Genomic DNA, 23,915 nt, shown 5'->3' with positions numbered 1-23,915 from the left:
CTGGTGTCTCCTCTTTTCAGATGGGGCTTATCTGTTCATAAACAGCTAATGAAGTAATTGGAATAGAAATCATAGCAGTCTTACACAATTTAATCTAATCTGTAATGTCAATATGAGCCAAATCCCAGAACTGCTCCATTAATAATTAATTCCAAACAGAGTTTATGTGCTTAGAGTCAATGGGATTTATTCTGACAGCAATAAACCATAAACAATACGTACTGCTGCAGCATGTATATATCCAGTCTTATAGGAATCCTGTGACTTCCCATTCTTCTTATTATTATAGATCCAAACTTATCTGTAGATTATAGAAGTCATGCTGTACCTTAATGGCTTTCAGACAGTCACACAAATGGTGGAAAGATCTTGCAAGACTTATGATGAAAACACTGCATTACAAGTCGATACCCCCAATATTCCAACATGCTAGAATATGCCCCAACCACAGTCTGCAGTATATTGATACAGAATGTAACAAAAAATGTTGCTGTGATATGACAGGTAATCCCTTTGTCCATAATAATCATTAGTAAATGTAAATAAGTTAGACTAATTGCCATTATTGTTACTCCTTTTTCTAGTATTACTGTGTACTGCAGTTCCGCATGTGGTTTATGCAAGTGGTCTTGCTGTAACCCAGTAGAAGCCATTGCTGAACTGCTGTTGGCAGGTACAATAAATGACAAACACTGTACTGCTTCTTTGAAGCAGAAAGTAGATCTTGTTGGAAAAAGTTTGAAAATATTCTTGGATTACTACATTTTGTGGGAAACCGAAGAGCCCGAAAATGGCCCTCAGCAGACCACTGACCCTGGAGGAGCTCCTGTATGAGCTGGACATCAACTGTGCAGGTAAGACAACTTTAACTTTTATTTTAATAGTTTACTTGTTCATTCAACCTCTTACATTGCTAAAAGCCTTATCAGTGTGGAGATTCATATAATTTTTGAGTTTTAAGGTGGACAGTTCACACCATGTTATTAGGCCTGTTGGAAAACTCCAGATTTGGTGAAAACAGAAGCTAATTCACGATTTCTTGTGTAAATTGTTTTTTGGGAAGCTGTCCCCACCTTATTGCATGTATACACAGTATATTAGTGATAGATAGATAGATAGATAGATAGAGCTTTATTCATCCCCAAAGGAAAATTTAACTGTCCAGTAGCTCATAAAAAACAACAACCACACTTCCCCTCATCAACAATAAAACACTAATATTAAAATAGATATAAAATTAAAAAAAAATTAAAATGAGTGCATAAACAGAAATTAAAAATTTGATTAAAATTGAATTAAAATTGTCCATTCCACAGTCTGGACTGGATCTAGGAGGCGTTAAACAGTCTTATTGCCGTGGGGACGAAGGATCTCCTGGAACGCTTTGAGATTGTTCAATGTGCTCCTCTCTACCACAGTTCTTAGTGGGTCAAGTCTCCTGTCGTCTGCCGAGCACTGAGCAAGCTTTTTAACCAGCCTGTCCAATCGCTTGGAGTTTTTGTCCGTCAAGATGCATCCCCAACACACTGCAGCATAGAAAAGTGCACTGGACTCCACTGTGTGATAGAACATGGTCAGCATCTCCACACACATCAAAGGACCACAGTGTCCGCAGGAAGAACAGATTTATCTCCTAAATAGTTTGATACAATGCAATAAATGTTTGACAAACTTTTAAAGTATTTCTTTATTTTGGAAACAATGTCAGAATATTTCATATATATAATACAGAAATGTGACAATCTATGACATCTTAAATGAAATAAATGTTTTGCAGTTATGATTTAGTGATTTTCATTGGACTTAAAGACACCATCTTTAAATACACATGCTAGAGTCACATGACTGTCACATGATGATACAGGTGAAATACAAAATCCCCATAAATAAATAAAAAAAATTATACAGATGCAAGTAATAAATCCACATATGTTGAAAATAGTATCCCAAAAGTTACCATTTAAAGTTTACAATTTACTATTTGTACTATTTGATCTATCTGTCCATGTGGTGACAGGTTTGGTGTGTTGTTCCTGTCCTCTATGTGTAATGGTGGATATTAGTTTAGTTAAATCATTTTGTGCCTGTTTATTTCATTGGATAAGTTGTTAATTGCTGAACTTTAACTAGGCTAAATTACAGATCTAAACATATAGTTATATCTTCTTCTTCTTCCCATTTTTAATGACAACTTTCAACCAGGCAGTTTGACATATTCTGTTAGAGGTTATAAAGTGGATTGCCCATGTTGCCTAACATGTGAGACCACAAGTTTTATTACTGAAGGATATTAACATTTTATGGGAAATAACTAACTCTGAAGACCTTTAATAAATCTGCTTAATCAACTGATCAATTAATCCTTATTTTCAAGAGCATACAAGAGTGAGCTCCAAATGACTTAAAGAAGAAAGTATGATATACTCAAAACCTGTTACCAGTTTAAATGTGCTTTACTCATAATGTTATCTTTAATGATCTCATTCAAGCTGTTGCTGCCAGTCTGCTCCATTCATTATGTGTGTGTGTGTGTGTGTGTGTGTAGGTGTACGTGTAGGTGTTTGTTCTCTGGAGATTGTTCTGGCAAAGCTAAAGAGAGGTGACTCATGATGTTACAGAAACAGATTGATACAGATAGCATCAAACTTTAATTAGCCAACGAGTGTACATCACATGTCATAATATTAATCATGTTGCCATGCAGATCCGCTGCATTCATACTGTATCCAAGTGTATTCATATCTATCCCTCACTGTTTATTTATTTATTTTTTACCTTTATAAATACAACTCTGCACTGTTCTGCTTTTTTGAATCTGAGATTTTTTTTCTCCCTCAGATGTGACAAATGTGATCTGTTCTGTGACTGTTTTAGCAGAGAAAATCACAATGAATCAAACATTTTCAACTCTGATTTCCATCCATTCATATCAGAGCAAGTGTTTGTGTCAAAATAAAACCCAGTTTTTAAGGGAATAGTCTAACATTTCAGGAAATACTAGTCAGATGGAAAGGTTGATTTGATTTTTTTTTTTTATCTCTTTTAGATCAGCTTAGCCAAACTGTCATACTGGGATACATGACAGTTCTTTCTGACATATTCTAGTGCTGACTATTGGCAGTGGTGGCAGAAGTATTCAGACCTTTTTCTTAAGTAAAAGTAGCACTACTACAGTGTAAAAATACTGTTGCAAGTTAAAGTCATGCATTTAACAAGGTTAATAGGTACTGACAACCAACGTTAGCATCAAAATATTCTTGAAGTGCCAACGGTAAAAGTCCTCATTTTGCAGAATGGCACATTTCAGAATTATACATGTTTTATTACTGGATTATAGCCTAATAAGTAATACATCAGTGTGTTCCTCACATCTTGACTGAAACTGATGTTCTTCTATTGACTGGAGAAGGTTAATGAGATCCCAAATCCCCCAAGAGTGTGTCTCTCTGAAAGTCAGAATTTTACTGTAAGAAAAAAAAACATTTCAGAGCTTTAATTTAATCATGTTTTATCTAGATGATTGCCATTGTTCTGTATGTATTCAGAGAGAAATGAATCAGCTTTGTTATCCACATTCCCCTCACCATCTGCGTGTTGACAGCAGTCTTTGATAGACGTTTTGCTTAGCCAATGTATTACACCCTCGTAACTCACCGTCCAATCATATGCGTAAAGAGGCGGGTCTTTGAGAGAGAGGGCGGGAACCAGCGCAGGGACAGCAGTGGCGATCAGCCGATCTGTCAGCAGTAACGTTACATTTAGTGTTGTTGTGCGGTACTGAGGAGCCACGGCTGTGATTATGATTGAATATAATGGAGAAAAATGGACAAATCACGGACTGAGATTACTGAGTACACCTACAGAGATTTAGACTGGACGTAAAAAGGCTACGGGCTTTTGATTTCCCTGCGGATATCGGTATTTTCTGGATATAACGCAGTGAAGTTGCAGAAATCTTTGTCATCCCGGACTAAAGAAAGACAAGGGGGCCTGAAATCACACAGACGTCGGTTGAAGTTGAGCTACGGGCTGCGCTAGCTAAGTTAGCATTTAGCTTCAAATACCAAGTCTTTTTATCCAGTGGGGAATGGGGTTGTAAAAGGCAACGTTATATGTGGCAGTGTACAGCATAATGTATAACCAGTGATGGTGTCTTTTAATACGTATCGTGTCTGATAACTGCTTTGACAACGTTAGCGCCAGTGCTAATAGCTAAACTAGCTGGCTAGCTCTCAGGCAGGGCTAGCTTGTTGTTCCCCTGTTAACTTAGCCAGAGAGCTTCTCTTAAATGGGAACAAAAACACAGACTGTAGCTTAGGCAGTTTGTTTGCTTATAGAAAACATATCTCAGCAAGGATATCTGCTTATAAAATTTGAAAAGGGGCTCATTATAATTAGCATTCAAAACAATAAGCATGTTTTTCTTTCCCACATAACGTTAGACCACCAAGCCTATAAGAGTCATCCTGTCCGGATACAGCTTTAGTTAGACTTTGCCTGTGCTTTTTCTTTCAAATAGATCTTAATCTGTCACTTAGGATGACGTCTTTTTAAGTATCTTTAGTGTCCGGTTATTTATAAGCTGTCAGAGATCAGTTTGAAAGACAGTACCAGTTGTTTACATTAATTACCCCCCACCCCACCCCACCCCACCCCCACTGAGCACCACCTATTACCAATCTATATTTTTTTTCTTACCGTTACTTTTAGTAATAAGGATGTTTTGCTCTTCAGAACCACATTTTTGGCACCCACTTTGTTTTTCAAGGAGGACATTCCTGTGAGACTGGACCTTTTTTAATCTGAAAATTGCTCACAGTTTGGAGGACTGTTAAAAGTTGCCAGGCAAAACAAGGACTTTATGCTGGTGGATACACGGCTCAGCAGGTTCATGGCATAACAAGTCTTTGTTTTGAAGGGGGTTATCCATCCTTGTGTTGACGGGGGAAGTCTACAGTCACTCATCTTCAGCCCCTGGGCTCAGATGTGAGATACAATGGGCAGCCAGGGCAGCCCAGTGAAAAGCTATGACTACTTGCTCAAGTTCCTCCTGGTCGGTGACAGCGATGTGGGCAAAGGAGAGATCCTGGACAGCCTGCAGGATGGATCGGCCGAGTCTCCATATGCTTACAGTAGTGGTGAGTCACTTTTCTTTCAGCTGATTGGGAGCTGCTGGCTTAGTTTTGTCCTCTTGTGATGATGAGCTCCTTGTGTTATGTCATGCTGGCTCATCAGAAAAGTCTTGAATGTACTAGCTGTGCATTTTGTTGTGTGGACTGTGGAGACGCACAAAGAGCTCTCTGACACTGATAACACAGAGCATTGACATGGAAGTGAGTATATGGATTGTTGTTGAATTTCACTTGCTAAACAACAGTTTTCATGACCTCTGAATTTAATAACCAGACAATAGATTTTAGACCTACACTTTTTAAACACTGAATATTTTCCACCCCACATCCTCGTGTGATGGTGGTTCCTCCTTTTTCCCTTAACAGCTTCAGTGGTGTCCAACTACAAAAATAATGGAGGCTGCTAACCCAACTATAGCAATGTGCCTTGGTACTTGTATGTATTTTTAAATCTACTGTAGGTTTGATTTGAAGATTGAATTAGATTACAATTGCTTAATATATTTGTTACTTTAGAGTAGGCACACAAGCTTGTTTAACTCCTTCGACTATGCTATGAAGGGGAAAACTGGTGGAGCTGTGCCCAGTCAGATGATCCCTCCCTGGGTGCAGAAGCTCAGATCACCTGGCTCTCTGACTGCTATTGCTCCGGGGCTGACCGCCACTGCCTGATCACTGCAGCCGCTGCTGCTGCAGTAAACTGGTGGTCTCTGGCTTCTGTGCACACATACTCACACACTCCCATCAAAGGGAAGCCCCGAAGAGGAACAGATAGGGTAGGGAAAAATCAAAAGACAGTTCTTATAGGACCATAACAGTGTTTTTCTATTTAATACAAACCATATATCCCAAGAAACCATTTTTTCATAGTGTTTTATATTTTCCTCGTCTGTGTTATGTAAGTGACTTTTCCATACTTTTTATAATAAAAAGCCTTTATTTGTGGCATGGCTTGGTAGGGCTGGGCTGAATAGTATCTAATGAAATATTCTGCTTCAGTCCATATTTGTTGGGCTTCAGCCTTTCAGAAAACAACATTTTTACTGCGGTCAAAAAATGTTTGCTCTCCATTTTGCTGTAAAAAAAAATGGGAGGCATGCACTGGTATTAATAGGGCAGTCTAGCAGCAATCTAACAGCACTATAAATTACTCATTGAAGAAAGTTAAAGAGAAACTCATTTATTACAGTGGAACAAACTGAGGATTCTCTTAAGGATTCAGTTTGTTTTTTAAGGTGATGGCAGCGTAAAATATGACGACATTGATTCAAAGCTCCATTCAAAACATCAACGGTCATAGGGCTTGGTCATTATAAATGACATGTTGCTCCTGCTCATGTACATATAAGTTTGCTTTGCTGTTGCCTTACTGTTTTAAATAATTGGCAACTTTAATTGCATTTCTCCAAAGGAAAGAAAAGAATATTACATGTAAAAATACCAACAAAAAAATAAGTAGATCCATTTGGGTGTGTCACCCAAGTGTAATCGACATATGAAAAATACTTTAACTTAAATAACAACCTTTTTTATGTTGTTCATTGTTTAGTGCAATATAAATGATAATAATACATTTTATTTATAGAGCACTTTTTATATTGCTCAAAGACACTTAACATTAGTTAAAAGATAATAAAATAGAATAGAGTAAAACACATACAACATCATTCACACATTAAAAGCAGTTTTGAACAGATGAGTTTTGATGACTGATTTGAGCTGAAAGAGGTCGGTGCAGTCTCAGATGTGTATGGGGAGAGAGTCTCAGAGGGAGGGGGAGGCTATGGAGAAGACTCTGTCACCCCAGGTCTGGTGCTTGGTCCTGAGTGGTGGAGTCAGGAGGCTGGCATCAGAGGAGCGGAGACTGCTGGAAGGAGTGAGGCAGTGGAGAAGGTCGGTGAGGTAGGAGGGGGCCTGGTTATGGAGGGCTTTATGAGTAATGAGAAGGCATTATGTTATCTGTACTGGAATACCTCGATTTAGGCAACTTTAAAATTTCTGCAAATTAATTTAATAGTGTATTAGAATGAGATGAACCAGTGGCTGCACGGTAGGCACAAAACTCCCCACAATTTTAAAGCACTAAACTGCAATATTATTCCTTTGAAAACAGTGAGCAGTAATTTCGATAATATATTCATTTTGTTAATTGGCCTAAACATGCAAAAACTCATGGGCTGGTCCTTAAAGATGTGGTGAATAAATCTTGTATCACTGGAATCACTCCGATTATGCAAAATAGGTTGTTTGGGTTTTTTTAAGGAACAGTAATGAGGGGCACAGCAAAACAAAAAGAAGCGAGTACATCTTCACATGCATTTGACTCTCTTCTCCACTTTAAAGCACTAATAGTGGAATAAAAGCTGCTCAGTCACTTATTTCTTTAAGCTAAAACGTGCATGTGAGCTGCATTTGTTAAGAGATACTGTCATAAATGATTCCCTATGTATTCATTTAGTTTTTCAGATGAAGATTTTCATCTCCTCCCCTTAGGATGACAGAAACTGTTCATGAAATAAACATCAGTCAGCAGGATGAGCTCTTTTCACCAGTGCTTATCTAATGAATTCTGCTGAAGGGTGATGCTGCCTTGTGGCATTTGGCAGCAGCGTGAAGACCTTCCCAGGTCATGTGTGTTTTCAGACACCCACATTCACTAAAAGCCAAACTGTTGGTGATTTAGGGAGGGAGGTCATCATTGAGCGAAGCTACAGAGTGGTGATTGCAGACAGAGGAGAGCATCAGAGCCAAAGTGGTGCATCAGGTGACCACGGTGCGGTCACAGCTCCACCCAGACTAAAATGCCATATTGCTGCCCAGGCCTAGATGAAACTCAATTTGACACTTAAATAGCTTTTTCATTTTTATCTGCATTAGTGTGGTTGTGATTTAAAGATGAGTGGACGTCACCTTTGTGTTGAAGTTTCTGAGCACCAAACCATGGAGAACATTTCATTCCTCCAAAGACAAACTGAGCCCGGCCAAAGAGTCTCTCAAAGAGGAAGACGTCCTAATTGATGCGAACAAGATCAAAAGCCTTCAAACAGCTTCATTAAATATGGAGGGCAGAGTGGAAAGCAGCTGAACACGCTTCAGCTGGGATGTTTGTGCAGACAGAAGCTCCGCTATTGATTTTCGTCCCTCTGGCAAAGAGAGATTAGGGTGGAGAGAAGGAGGACGCTCGTGAGGAACCTAAATATTTTAAGAGTAGAAAATCGGGACAGAAGGGCAGATTTTGATTGGACGGCATTGTCCTCAGGCTATGATTGTCTCCCTGCCCGATTTAGGACAGCAGTTGGTCTGTTACATTTCCTCCACGTTGATTGTTTTATTGATCAGAAATTTGGTTCCACTAATCAGAATAGTAACAAGTCATATAACTGCAAATTAATTTTCCTTTTTAAATATGTCTGTGTTGGTGAAGGTTTTTGTGACTTCAGTCAGTTTGTTTTTGCCCTCAGGTATTCAGCAAGATGCACACTGGGATGATTTTTAGGTGGTTTTACAGTGTAGTATTTGCAGTTCTAATGTTTAATTAGTTGATTCATCACCAACTAATTGCAAACTGTTTTGTTAATTAATTAATCACTTAAGTAATTTCGGTTCCAGTTCCAACTTCTCAAATATGTGTATTTGCTGCTTTACTTTGTCATAGAGCTACAGCATATTGAATATATCTGGGTACTGGACCATTGCTTGAACAAAACAATCAATTTGAAAATGTCAACTTTGGCCTGAAAAATTTTGATGACTAATTTTTTTTACTTTTTTGACACTTCCTCAGAGCTGAAATGATTGATTAGTCAACAGAAATAGGCAACTGTAAAATTAATCGATAATCTAGCGATTAATTTTGCGATCTACAAAATGTCTAAAAAAAAAGAAAAATGATCATCATAATTTCCCTAGAGGCAAAAGTGATGTCTTCATTTCTGTCTTTTGTCCAGCCAACAGGCCTAAACTCAAAGACTGTTCATTTACTGTCATAAATAACAAAGAAAAGCAGCAAATTTTCACATTAAGGAAGCTGGAACCAGCTAATGTTTGCCATTTTTGCTTGAAAAAACAAACAAACTGAAATGGTAGATTGATTATCAAAACAGTTAGCAATTAATTTTCTTTCGATGGATTAATAGTAGAATCAACACGTCGTTTGCAGCTCTACAACTGTATTGACAATCTTACAACCGTTTCAGTAACAACATCAGATTCCAGGTTGTCCAGATTCCAGATGTTGAAGTCTTCTCCTTTTCTTTGCCACACATGTTAGTTCACTGAAAATATTTTAGTATGGGAATGTTGGCAGGGGGAAAACAAGATTGCAGTGTAAGTTGTTGGAAATTTGGAGTGACATTTTTCACTACTTTCTGACATTTTATGGACAAAGCAATGAATCAGCTAATCAGAGTGAATCACAATTTACCAGAGCAGAAGTTGATTTATTTGAATGGAAAAAAGTAAGGATAGACCAATACATCGGCCGGCCGATATATCGGGCCAATATTTGAGTTTTTTACTTGTATCGGCATTGGCCGATACGCGCGTGGGTTCGCGGATTTATTTTTCCCTGGCACTTTTTTTCATTTGAAAGTGTGTGGTTAAGTTGAACAAAGCTGTTGAATCCTACTGTGTACAGTAGTTGTTGTTTTATTTATGTTTCAGCTTAAATATTTGTTTATTTTATAAAGACATTACTCAAAGATTTAAGAGCATTGAACTCTTTTTTTTATTTGAATGTATAATAATAATAATAATAATAATATTCTACCTGTTCTACCTCAACTTTCCATCTTGTTTTAGTATTTTTTACTGTTCAATAAATGTTTATTATTTTAAACTTGAGACCTGTAATATTTGTTATCATTGTTTCATTTTTTTTAATGTAAATTGAGGGAGCAAAAGCAGTATCGGCCCCAGATATCGGCTCAAGAAAATCGGCAGTCCATAATCGGTCATCGGCTAAGGGTGATGGAAAAAAATCGGTATCGGTATCGGCATTGGCCCTAAAAAATCCATATCGGTCTATCCCTAAAAAAAAGGTTCACTATCACAAAACGCTGGAGCCAGTTAATTTTGTTACACCCTAAGAATTAAATATCTGACAAATCAAGGTGCCTCATGGCATATTTATGAGTAGACTCACAGGTCAGTCTTTAGACGCTTTGCTTAACTAAAGACTGATGACTTTCTCCCTGATTTTGTGTTTAGATGGGCGGATACAATTTCAGAGTTTAAAAAAACTCCCTACGTTGCAGAACCAATAGTAAATCTGCAGGGCGGTCCTTCAGTGGCTCGCTGAACTCTTGTGCTAGTAAACATAGTCCGACTGCGTTAAAAGTTTTAAACAAAGTTGCTGTCAGCCCTTCATTTTCACAATCTTGTAGACTGAGCACACGTTTGATAAAACGGAGTTAAATCACTCGGCATCCATTTTCAAGCTCTCTGTGTGTTTGTTTCCTTGCGGATGAGAAAAGGGGGAGCGCACATTTCCAGGAGGGCGTGTCCTTTTAAAAAATGCAAGGGGCGTTGCTTTGTTGCCGGCCGTTTTCTCCAGTGTGTTAAACACACTTTAGAAAGGAGTGTCCCCAGACTATCAGAAGGCGCAGATCTCTGATTGTCTGGTGGCAAGACTAATTTATGAGTTACTGTAAAGCATTTCTGCACATTAATTTCTGTGTTACTTACAATGGCCTAATATGTCTAGAGATATTTTAGAGATTGCTTTCTCAGTATTGTTGGTATAACAGAATCTCTGTTGTCTCGCTGCATGTATCTTTATATTAACTAACCCTAATTGATACTAAAGTGGGCTTTGGGAGGCTTTAGGAGGGAACATTGGTCTGTTTGGGTTGCAGATAATTTCTAAGGGGATCTCCAGATAACTTTTTCCCACTGTGATAAGGTTTTAAATTTCATAGTCTGTTGCTGTTAGCCATCAGATAACATCAGGCTTGATGGGGTGAAGCCAATTAAAATGCAAAATTGAAAAGATGCATTTGAGTGCAGCTGGCAGACAAGTGAGACTCTTAAATCTGTTTTTCATTCAGCAACAATGGGATATTCCCCAGGGGTCACGCAGGCACGGCACTCCATTGTTTCCCTATGGCAATGGACTGGCTGTTTTGACAGTGCCATATCCACAGACAACAGTCATTGCTGGATGCATGCCAGCTCAGAGATAACCCCCTGTACTGCCCTCCTGAAGGAGAGAGGGTTTTACAGTGTGTGTATAAGACAGTGAATTGATAGGTAAATGAAAAGGTTAACCTGGTCTAATCTTCTTGAAAGATGCACAGACACTGACTGTTCAATATTACCACAGAGCTTAGCTGTAACTGTAGTTTCACTGCTGTCAGATCAGATGTTCTGCACTCTCCTCTGTATTTCTTTTCCTCCCTGTTTCATTTTTTCCCTCACAACATCTATATGTTTTTCCTATTCACTGGTCATATGTTTGTGTTCAAATAATTTAGTAGATTAATTAAATAGACATACCTTTCTGGTCAGTGTTTCCATAAGTAATATATTACATAGAAAGTCAATAGAGAAACTAATACTAGGAGGATTTCAGCCATGTCACCCACTCCAAGGCTTACAGTGACATAATAACATCATCTGAAACATTACCACATAGTTAATTCAGTGCCTCTCTGGTACAGCCTCAACAAAAGATGAACATTTTAAGCCTCGCACAGATCTGAGTGCATCCAAAGAACAAACAAAGTAAGCTGACTCCCGGAATAGAAGCAGCAGTGTTCAGCTAACACGTCAGAGACATCACAGAAGCTATTGATTATCTGGGATATCTAAGTGAGCCCTGGCAACGAGAGGAGAGGAAGCACTTGGTACGAAGTCCCGCACTCACTCCAATTCAATTAGGTTAGACTGAGCTCAGCACTTTAGCTCGGCAGCAGCTTTATGTTGCCTGGAAAATTGGAAGATATTGCTAATTTTGTTAGCCAAGCAGCTGCTACCTGCCAGAGGCTGATGCAGTCATGCGTGAGCGTCTGGGAACTGGGAAGGCTCGCTCTTTGGCTGCCCTGTTTTTAAACAGTACTGAGCTATTGATGCCTGTTTTTCCCAGCAGTCTTAATGTTTAATGTTAAAGCTGATGGTTTCCAGTTAAAAGTGGTCTCTCTTCAATAATACGTCCATTTGGTGGTGGTGCATAGGTTTGTTGAGTGTGGGCATGAAGGTCAAAGCTAGATGTGGAATGATACATTGCGTGAAAATTAGTCAGTGTCGCTTGTCAAAAAAAAAACAAAAAAACAACAACTTGCTTGTTTGTATATGTTTCTCAGATCTGCTGGAAATGCAACTTACTTTTCTCCTTTTTACAATTTAAAATAATTCATAGTCAAAATAATTATGAATGAATTATGAATATCATCATGAAATCATTCTTTTCAGACTTAGCGAGTGCTCATTATTTAAGTTAAGGTGTTGATCTATATTTACGTCATTGCCAACAATGAAAAGCCCAAAACTAACAATGTTTAATCTGTTTCTCAACACTTTCTGACTTTGTGTCTGTGGATCTCAGCTCCAAGCCCATTGGGTTCCTTCTGAAGACTCAAATCTTTAAAAACAACTCGCAAATACATAGTTTAACATTTAAAAAGGGTCAGCAATTTCTTAGAACAGCCTCGTAGTGTAGTTTGTATCAACCAAAACGAGGGGATTGTGTTTTTGTAGGGGACTATTTTCAGTGGTGGATTAATACATAACAGTGTGGCTCATTGATGTATTTTTAATGGTTTTTAGACAACAATGGAGCTCTGTGCCGCAAAGGAAGAAGATACATCAGGCTTTGGAAACACATTGTACTTTGTTGTTGTTCTTCTTCTTGTTTTTTAATTTGTTGAGGATAAAAATACATATATAAAAAAATGACCAGCCTTCCTTTGAGAGCAGCCAGTAAACACAAAGATTTACCATGTCCTGAACAGTTTAATAACTCTTGTCTTGATGGAATTGACATTAAAACAGCATGTAACTGGTTAGCATGTTGAGGCACAGTTCTACACACTCATACATAAAACTGTGGAGCAGAAGATAAACATCTGTAAGGGGGTGGAAAACACTATTTATCCAGTGGTTCACCAGTTTGGCCCCAGGTGATACCAGACTCACTGAAAACCACAAGAACCTGGTGAGCAGACTCAGGTGAACATGTCGAGACGTGGAGCAGCAGGGCGACAGGTGTAGCAGTCAGACAGGTTTGTCGGTAGTGAGCTAAGCACCTGGCCAGAACAAAGATCTGTTCCGCCTTCTTAAGACTACCAGCTCAAATCCCCTTTCCATATTCATATTGTAGCCGGATTAATTTTGGAAGGTCTGGACAGCACAAAAAAAAAAAAGTCTCAGTCAGGACACTCTTGCCACTTAAATTGAAATTCAAAGTGTCTTCTGCATCACGAGCAACACATAACGACAACATCAAATCCAGAGTAACGGAAGTGCTGAGCAGAATGTATGCTTCCTCTAGCAGAGCGCTACGCAGGACAGCATGTAGAACAGTCTGTGGACAAATGCTGATATAAATTGAAATAAATAACTGCAACTTGTTTGGTAGTTGTGTGGTAGGCGAAATGATAGACCCTCATTTTGCATGTTTTGAGTGGGAAAGCCACGTCACCAGCGTTGCTACGTAGTTACTGGTGCCTACGTCACAATATCTACTATGGGATGGATTGTGATGAAATTTGTTTCAGACGTTCATGCTCCTGTCAATATGAACTGCATTAACTTTGGTGATCCTCTAATTGTTTAATCTAGAGCCATCCTCAGGTCAGTATACTTTGGTTTATGTCCAAATACCTGCAGACTTAATGACATTCCCTGCAGCCTCAACTAGACTTTGTATTTAGTTCTAAACTAACATGGTCGCCACTGGAAACATTATACCATTAGCATTGTTAGGTTGCCATTGTGTGCATGTTAGCATGCTGATGTTAGCGTCCAGTTCAAGGTATAGCCTCTTGATCCACTCGCAAGGCTGTTGACTCTTAGATGTGCTGTTGGTTGGTTGAGTAGCAAGGGCAAAATGGCTCATTTAATATCATGGATTTCATATTTCAGCCTTGAAATTGAAATAAAATCGAATTAAGAAAAAAATAAGTCCAAAGATTACAGAGTAGACATCTTAAAAGATTCTGCTGGATTTTATTAATAGGTCTTATATTGCATTGTTATTAGCAACTAAATAAATATGACATTGGTATTTACCAACCAAGAATTAGGTAGAAATTAGAGAGAAGACAGCCTGAATTTCAGAGCAGGACAGACACTTTGAAAGGAGGAAGAACAAGCAGAGGTTATTCTTCACTGTAACTTAGCGATGTTGGTGAAAAGTAGGAATGGGGAGGGACTCTGCCTAATTGTTACCTTTGATGAAAACAAGTCAAAAAAACTGATGTGATAAAAATGTTATTTTCAGGGCAAGCTGAAAGATCTCCACTGTGATATATTTTGTGTTGTCATCCGTAAATACACAGTTGTCTTATTTTTCAGAGCTAATCACAGTTCTCTGTGGTGTGGTGTGGAAAGATTTTCACTGCGATTCAGTTTAAGTGGCTCAAACAGATGATGAGTCATTTTATTGAGCATCAGCTTGTCTCTGACTGCGGTATTGTAATCTTGATTGATGTTGGCCTTCTTGATGCATCTATTTGCCTAATGCCTGCCTCTGTCTGCCCTCTCTCTGTCTAGGTATCGATTATAAAACCACCACCATTCTTCTGGACGGGAGGAGAGTGAAGCTGGAGCTTTGGTAAGCACACATCACTGCTGAACCTACAACCTGCTTTTGTCTGTTCAATAGAGAGAGGAACTGCTGGTCTGTTTCTGGAATGGGCTTTTAAATCTAAACTCGAAATAGTATTATTCTAGACCTCCCAGACATTTATGGGTTTGTTAAGCCGAAGTATTATCATCTTGTGGTGTCAAACCATGAAGAAAGTTTTAGTATTATCTGCCCAAAGGTTGAGTATCTCTCTGTGAGATTTCTGTCTCAAACCTGATACAATGGAGGTGAAAGGAATTTCGAATGTGGTGCTCACAGCTTTGACAAATGGCTTTTGAACAATACAACTATCTGCCTGTTACTCTAGATAATGCACATATAAGGGTTTCAAATAGGTTTGATATAGTGTCAACACGGGATCAGACTGGTATACCAGATTTTACCACTAGATCTAGTCACACTTGACTCAGCAGTCACTCCTGGCACACTATGTCCTAATGGCAAAGGAGTGTCCGATTATCACTTCACATTGCATAACATGGGAGCTCTCTGTCCACATTAAATCTGTTAAATATGCACTTCTGTTACGTTACGTAAACAAACCAAGTACCTATCAGTCATGCGCTCGAGATCAGACTGGAGAGGTAACCTCTTAAAAGATGGGTAAGTACTTGCTATCCTCCTATGTTTGAACAGAAAACATATGTTTTATATTGTGATATTTAATGGAATGACGTACAATGTAGCCAACAGCAAGAAGCCTAGCTTGTCATTTACCAGAAACTTTCATGCTCCTTGGCGCTCTACCGTGCATTAAGAGATGTTTTTTTGGGAATACAGGACTGTAAGAGAAGCCCCGTTTACAAACAGACCTAGAATCCATCTCCTCTCCTCTCCTCTCCTCTCCTCTCCTCTCCTCATTACCACACATTACCTTTCTAGCAAACAAACACAATGTGTGCAGGGCACCCAATAGCTCACCTAGTAGAGCATGCACCCCCTGCACTAAGGGTGTGTCTTTATTGAAGCAATCAGGGTTTGATTCTAACCTGGAGCCCTTTGCTGCAAGTCACATCCAGTCTCTTCCACCTTCCCTGTTACTCTTTGCTATCCTATCTAATAAAGGCAAAAAGGCCATAAAAATATTCTTTAAAAAAACAAAACAAATGCAAACACACTGGCGCCGCATGTTGCCCCTCCCACCTCTACTGAAATTCAGTCTCTTTAATGTTGCCGTCACCGGCCCAGGCTCAGCCTGCACATGGCCTGTTAGACACTAGTGGCTCTGTTAGTCAGTTATAAACATATAACCATGATATTATGTTAATCATCTTGTCATATTGTTTACTACTAATGCAATACAAGTTGGATTTAGCGCCATGACGCTTTCAACACAGGTTGCTTATGTAGGCTATTTATAATTTGCCAGAACGTGTCATGATGACAAATGTCGGTTCAACCAGTTTGTATTAAATCAAACCGGGTCAAGTTCGTACACTGGAACAGACTGGCAAAACTGGAAATTGACCCAACTCTACCACAACCCTACACAAGGACTTTCTCCAGTAGACAGGACTCTCAAGGAAAATGGTCACAGAAGTCTTTGGATTATCTTCAGTAACTGGTAAAAATTGAATACAGTTTTCGTGGCTTTTAGCGTAGACAAAATTTCCTTCACCTCAATGTATTGTATTAAGATAAGATAAAACTTCTGTTGATCCCCAGTGTCAAAGATGCAAAAATCAGTGTGACATATTAACACAATATAATATACATATTTTGTTATTATATTAGTATTGGATGTGAGATATACCATAGTCTAAAGTGAAAGGTAGTCACGTAGTTCAGCATATAGTTCAGTGCAGCATTTTAGCATACTGTAGAATAAAATAGAATAGAATACTTTATTATTCCCCTGTATTATATTTGATGAAATGTATCATAATATTTAACAGAAAAATGGGTATAATATGATTTATAACCAAATAAATCAACATATATAGCGAGGTATATAATAAATAATAGTCAATAGACAGAAATCTCGGCAATTACATTTAAAAAAAATTTATGTCTGGAGACCCCTTACTTAAGGTATGCGAGTGTAAAAATATGTTCACAAAGAATAATATGCATTGACTTTGTGTCTATGGTGTTTGCCTGTGCTGTGTTTGTGTGACAGACTATGACTGGAACTCTCAAGTCTCTGCTTTTCTTGTCCCTGTACATTCATGGAGTAGATTCATAAAGGCTCCAGGATAAGCACACATTTTTTGATCAAACTGAAACACTTTCAACTCAACCTGACGTGTCTCCACCTCACTTTGTGCTGCCCTGGGCCCGCTCGCATCTTTTCTCGCGTTTAAATTTCTCCTCGTGTTTCATCTGAACACACCTATTGTAAATCGGGCACACTAACCCTTTAATTTGAAATCTCTCTGACGTGCTTGTGGTCCGGTTGTTACAAACTCACGCTGTGTTACCAAAACATTGTTCAAACCCACAAAACTTAATTTAAAATTCTGGTTGAGATCCCAAAGTTTCCAAAGATATCAAATATGTCAGGCTGAATTTTGGGGAAATGTGTATAAAATAAGTGCATCTTGAATATTTCAGCTTGATGGAAGAGTGCAGTCTCGAGTCTGAATATTTCACTCAGTGTAAACATCATAGAGCGCCAAAGAAGAGCTGGAACAACATGATACAGAATATATCTGAAACTGGCAGACAGTGAAAGCTACTTAAGGGAAAAAGGGGAAATGTGCATGTCAAGGGGTTACATTTACATAATACACATCACATTTTAAAATTGGCAAGTGAGATGCATACATAACTCAAAATACAAAAATACACTAAGTAGGACGTATTATATAATGATTGCATACTTGTGCAGAAACAAAACAGTTTGGCAGATACATCAAATGATAACTTTTAGATATTATATAATATCCAAACCAATGCTTTAGACATTGAATGGCATACAGTAAAAAAAAAAATATACCAAGCTGTAAGGTGCATGTACTTCACTGCAAATGTTGTAGGTGCATCTGCTTATTCACTGCATATTGTTACATGCCTCACAAATATTCTTGCATCAGTAGAGATGCAGTAGATGTGTGTAATTGTCAGTTAAGACACACTGCAGTGCTAGGCGAGGCCTGTTTGGTGGAAGTAGGCCAAGGAATTCAACTCCTCGGGGGAGAAGCAACGCCTTGTCTTCCCTGTGGAGGGAAAAGTTTAAAGGCAGCTCTATGATGCAGAATCTTCTTTATTTTTCTGCCACAGTCATTTCTCCACTCCTCGCTGTGTTTTTTAGTGTTTAAATGTTGTCTTGTCTTCTTGCTCACACTGTTTACCTCATCCTCTGCTCCCTTTTCTATTTCTGTCTCTGTTGCCATCTTTGTCGTATGGCAAAGGAGAAGAATGCAGAAACTAAAGATATTAAGGGGTGACATCCTTTATTTTTCTTATCAACAAATCCCATGTGCAGTGCCAAACAAACACAGAATGTATTTAACTAACAAATATAGTGTGTGTATTAAAGTCTGATAAATACATGACTGTCAGAGGAGCCCCGTTTACAAATAGACCTACAATCCATCTCCTCTCCTCTCCTCTCTCTCTTCTCAGCGGAGGGTGCCCTGTCAGCCCTGCGCTGACAGTGACAGGGCGCATCTCTTTGATCTGAAGTGACACAGCCCGTTTGCTCATGCTTCGGAGTCGTTCAATAGAGTAATTGCAAATAAATATTGTTTTAATGTGTAACTATTGAAATGTTCACAAGGGCTTTCGGCTGCCGCCTTTGCAGGTTAAAAGTTAATGACAGCGACTTGAAGTGAGGAGGAGCAACACGTCTGTGTTGGTACCGACACCGCTGCGCTGACAAGCCGGAGACGCTCACTTTCGCATGTGATGCAAAATATTAAAATAACGTCATCATAACACAAAAAATATAAAAATGCGGTGGTAGGCCTAGGCTATAGCCTATACCAAGGAAATATTCGAATATTATTCGAATTTTTAACATAAAAAAGAGGGTGAAGATTGACAGCCCTAGAACACACACACTGTAGTTTATTCTGACTCAGTCTCACATACACCGTCCAGCTGCACTTAATATTAATAGAGCCCCAGATGTGGATTAATCTGCTGCTTAAAAAAACAGTCCCCAACAAATGCACTATTTGGAATGGGGTTCAAACCCCGGGGTGGGGGAGCCCTTCTGTGTGGAGTTTGCATGTTCTCCCCGTGTCAGCGAGGGTTTTCTCTGGGCAGTGTGGCTTCCTCCCACAGTCCTGAGACGTGCAGATTAGGTTAATTCGTGACTCTAAATTGCCCGTGGGTGTGAATGTGAGCGTGAATGGTTGTCTGTCACTATGTGTTGGCCCTGTCCAGGGTGAACCCCGCCCAGTGTCAGCTGGGATAGGCTGCCGGTTTAACTCATAAGCTCTGAATTTCGCACAGAGCCCTTTTAAATGAAACTAGCCTTACCACCGACTTTTGGCCAGTCATCAGTCACTTAAGATGGGGGACTGCATGAGTCGTATTTCATTTAAATTTTTGGTCATTGTGAGCCTCAATAAGTGGGTTGACAGTGAAATAACAGAGATGGGGAATGAAATAAAACAAAAGTGGACTCTATCCAGGGACATTGTGATTCACGGTTGGCGCCTTAAACCCATAGACCACCAGGGCGACCCCTCTTTGATTGTCTTTGACCAGGTGATGGCCTACGAATGATTACCATCATTAATCCATCATCTGGCTCAAATATTGGTGTGCTGGTTTCTGAGGCACCTTTTATTTAAAACTGATATCAGCCTGTCAGTTTTATCCAACATCAGTGTGACCAGTGAGCATAATTTAACTCTGTATTAGTCATTCATAAAGCTACACCTGCCTTAAGAATCATAAGCATATAGTTAGTAGGGAAGTAATTTCTGGTAGACTGCATAGTAGATGATTAAAAGATGATTGTCTCTCAGATGGTAAATAGTAAATAGACTGCACTAGTATAGCGCATGTCTTGCCTTCCAACCAATCAAAGTGCTTCTACACTACAAGTCACATTCACATATTGGTGGCCCAGACTATCATACATGGTGCCACCTGCTGCTCTGTAACCATTCACACACACACTCACACACACAGATGGAACAGCCATGGGGAACAATTCGGGATTCATTAGATTGCTCAAGGATACTTGGGCAAGGGATGTAACCACCAGTCTCCCAAGTAGTGGACAACCAGCTCTACCTTCTGAGCCACAGACGCACTAGATATCAACATCTGTCTGGATGAACAAACAACTGGCTGAGCTTTGCTATTTATTTCTAGACTGTAAAAGCAAAGCAGTTGGTCTGAAATTGTTGTTCAGACTCTCCACCAAAAAAATAGTTTCTAAATCTGAAATGCAAAACAAGCTATGAAGTTGTGAAATTGTGCTTCCTTTTATATCTGTAACGCCTGTTATTAAATAGTTGTTCACAGGGTTTGGGAGTGTAGAGAGGCTTGTCAGGATTTGTCAGGCTTAGTTAATCCTCAGTTATTCTCTTGGTGAAAACTGGAATCGCACAATGTAGACGGGCTTTGTAAGGCTGATAGTATGTGTAAGCTAAATATTATAAATTAGGATTTTATAAATCATTTAAGGCAAAAATGGCCATAGAATAAAGATATGACTGAAGAACATGCAGAAAAAGATACATAGAGTACTTTTACATTAACTGAAGACAGTATAACTAGCTCTAAACATTTTGACTGCTGTGTCATATTTTATCCCTCACATATTTGTTTATGAAACTGACCCATAGAAATGTACCACAAAGATACCGGTGATGAATGTAAATTCTGCTCCTTTGGGCCAACACGTGAAAGTTTAATCACCTCTGCTGAAACTAAGGAAGTAATTTTTTTGATTGTAAAAGTCAGACCAGTTTTCAGGCCAGTGTTTTTTCCTCAGGGCTGAAGCCTGCTACTTTTCTAAGGAAAGGCTTTGCCTCATGGCAGCAGAACAAATCTGACTTGACTAATAATCCTTCTTTCTGCCTTTGCTTTCTCTCTTCAGGGACACGTCAGGACAGGGGAGGTTCTGCACCATCTTTCGCTCATATTCCCGCGGGGCTCAGGTGAGAAACAAACAACTTAAATAGACTTAACTGAAAACAAATCCACTCCGCTTTAAGTAAACCTGCTTGACTTAACCCAAAGGTCCAAGCTTTGGTTATAGGAGTCACATAAAGCATGCTGTTGTGTTGACTGTGTTAGTCAAATGCAAATTTACAAACCAGCTACTCTGATACTCTGAGACTTGCTGTTGATTTTGTGTGTGTGTTTGTATGTGTGCGTGTGTGTCTCTTTAGGGGATTCTGCTGGTGTATGACATCACCAACCGGTGGTCCTTCGATGGAATCGACAGGTGGATCAGAGAGATTGATGAGGTGAGTGCGGGAGATGGATTGATAGATGAATAGATGATTGATTTGACAGATGTTGGTCATTTTGGGATTATTTTGATGTCTTTGGGCTCAATGGAATAGTTCACTCAAAACCAATATAAAATGTACATAATACTCACTCCCGTATGCTCTCTATGGTCCCAGAAAAAAGGTTATAAAACATCTGAAAAATGTTCTGAAGATTCCTGTGCAGCATTATCCAAGTGTCTTGTATCCAATCGTGGGCTCATGGAAATCCAAAAACAACTACTTTCGCTAAACAACTGCTAAAGCATAGTATCCTCCAATGAAGGAATTTGTTATTCACACATCTGCGTGTGTTTACTCGCTCAAGCTTTGAATTGACAATCCCTCTACGATACAATTCAAAGCACGAGCAAGCATGCACTTTCCTTAACACCATTTCATGGAAAACTTTTCTTGGACCATAGAAAGGCCAGGGAGGTGAGTACTACATACAATTTATATTGTTTTTGGGTGAACTCTTCCTTTAACTCAGGTTTTCCCATTATCACAAAGTCGTCTCACTTTTAACCGGGGTAGATCAACATGGTAACCTATGCTGCATGGCCAACCTGTTCTAAAGGATAAGATTAAAATCTGTCAACAGCATGCCCACTGACCAATCACATCACTGGGAAAAAAGTGATTAAGAGCAATAGAGATCTTCTTATATATCAATGGAATCACTTTGCTGGAAACGGAAATCATGTTAGAGATTATTTTTTACACAACCCTGTTTCCATTCTGGCTTTAAACAGATGCTTCTATCAGAGGGATAATTTACCACACCGACAGCCATAATAATGGCACTAATAGCTGCATATTAATTGAGCTGATTTTATTTCCGGGGTTCCACTCCGTTTATTGATGGCTTTTACCCAAATTTAACTGGGCCACTTGATATCCAGCTGTATGATGCAGTTATCCAGCATCACCAGTGTTAAGCTCAATAAAGCCAACAAAGCCAGAGAGAGCCAGACTAAGAGTTAAACGTGCTTTGTGATACAGGTTTATTGATATTGTCTAAAGTGATGATTTCTCTCAGTTGTGGATCAGTTTGGATCTTTAAAATAACCTTTTGCAGACTAAGCTTTTACTATGAATAGACTGAATTTTTTCGCAAGAGGGCAGAACTGATGGCACCAGAAGAATATAAAAATTAGAAAAATATTTTATCTATAAATCATCATCAATCGAATGAATTTTTGTTGTTAGTTTTTTTTCCTATTTTATTGCTGCAGCAATCCAGCTGGATCGTCTAATGATGCAGCAGGTTTCATGGACGATTGATTTGATTGTTTTGCTTTTAGACTTAATGTTCCCATTTATAAGATGGGACAAAGGGTCAATAGAGGGAGTTAAGTGAATCACTTAAGACAACCTGTGTGTGTGTGTGCGTGGATGTGTGGGCTACTCTCATCATGTCCTTCCTGCTGACTGAGACACAAAGAGGATGTCCGAGTTTGTGTGTCCGTGTGTGTGTGTGTGTGTGTGTGTGTGTGTGCGGCGTGATATTTTTGGACTGTGGAATGTATGTTTCAGTTTGGCCTTTCCTGCTCCACCTCCACGGACGTGGTGTGGTTGTCGGACACTTTTGAAGGACAGAAATAAAGTAGAGATGGAGGGATGAAAGATTTCTGGATGTTGAAAGTTAAATAGTGTGTAGAGAGGTGCACTGTTAAGGTCAAAATGCCCTTCCTATATTTCAGTTCGTGGGGTTAGGGCAACTTCCTGAAATAGTTTTTTTCAAAATCAAATACAGTGAATTTGTTTTGTTTGCAATTTTTGCTCAATAACTTACTTAAACAATTACTCAATAATCAACACTGTTGACTTCTTTTTTTTGTCAATGGACTATTGTTTGGGCATTATCTCAGTGTCTCAGTGCTGTGGAATTATGTAGTCGGATCAACAAAGCACAGCCATTATTCTGAAATGATTGGCTGTTGATCAAAGTGTCAGCTGTAATTCATTCATGTCTCTCACAGTGACAAAAAACATACCCACTTCTGTTGTTATCCAAATACAAAAACATAAAACACGTCACTTTTTACCAGCTAATACTTAAACTTTATTGTCCTCAGAGGGAAATATGTCTTGCAGCCTGGTGAAACATACACACATAAACCTTAAACTGAGGTAGGCAGTTTAATTTTGGTGTCATGGGGCAAAAATCCCATAATAAACTTTGAGTAAATTGTAATTCAAGTGGTCTTGGGGAGAAAACTAGACTTCTGCACCTCCTCTTGACTCTGTTTTCAGGCTTTAGAAAATCTGGCTAGTGACAGGAGACTTTGGCCAATCACAGGTCATTTCAGAGAGAGGGCATTCCTATTGGCTGTTCTACAAATGCAGATGCACTTGCACGTCCCTTCGGAGGAAGCCTGATTCAATGGTGGAGAATCCTGCAGAGAAAGTTGCTATCCCATCATTGGCAACAACTGCCTACACTGCAAAGCAACCTGAAAAAGGAAGACAGACTTATAGACTTAAAGAGTGTCTAAAAGAGGGTCTGATAATAACCAAAAATAAAATGTGTCACTATCAGTGAAGTGTTTCAGAGATGGAGAGAAAATTAAG

At 39.0% G+C, this 23,915-nt stretch overlaps 1 protein-coding gene across 1 annotated transcript in view; it reads left to right on the top strand.

Annotated features, from left to right (window-relative positions):
* The first annotated feature begins 3,734 nt into the window (after positions 1 to 3,734).
* The window catches only part of LOC117268416 (ras-related protein Rab-40C), a 29,471-nt gene continuing 9,290 nt past the window's right edge, over positions 3,735 to 23,915 (top strand). Inside the window, exons 1-4 of the mRNA XM_033644854.2 lie at positions 3,735 to 5,138; positions 14,844 to 14,904; positions 20,942 to 21,002; positions 21,237 to 21,314. Of these exons, the coding sequence (XP_033500745.1) occupies positions 4,997 to 5,138; positions 14,844 to 14,904; positions 20,942 to 21,002; positions 21,237 to 21,314 (342 nt within the window). The 5' untranslated portion in view covers positions 3,735 to 4,996. The remainder of the gene's footprint in view (positions 5,139 to 14,843; positions 14,905 to 20,941; positions 21,003 to 21,236; positions 21,315 to 23,915) is intronic.

This window comes from Epinephelus lanceolatus, chromosome 18 (genome assembly GCF_041903045.1).
Source record: "Epinephelus lanceolatus isolate andai-2023 chromosome 18, ASM4190304v1, whole genome shotgun sequence".
Classification (NCBI taxonomy): Eukaryota; Metazoa; Chordata; class Actinopteri; order Perciformes; family Serranidae; genus Epinephelus; species Epinephelus lanceolatus.
This window is presented reverse-complemented; position numbering and strand designations above follow the sequence as displayed.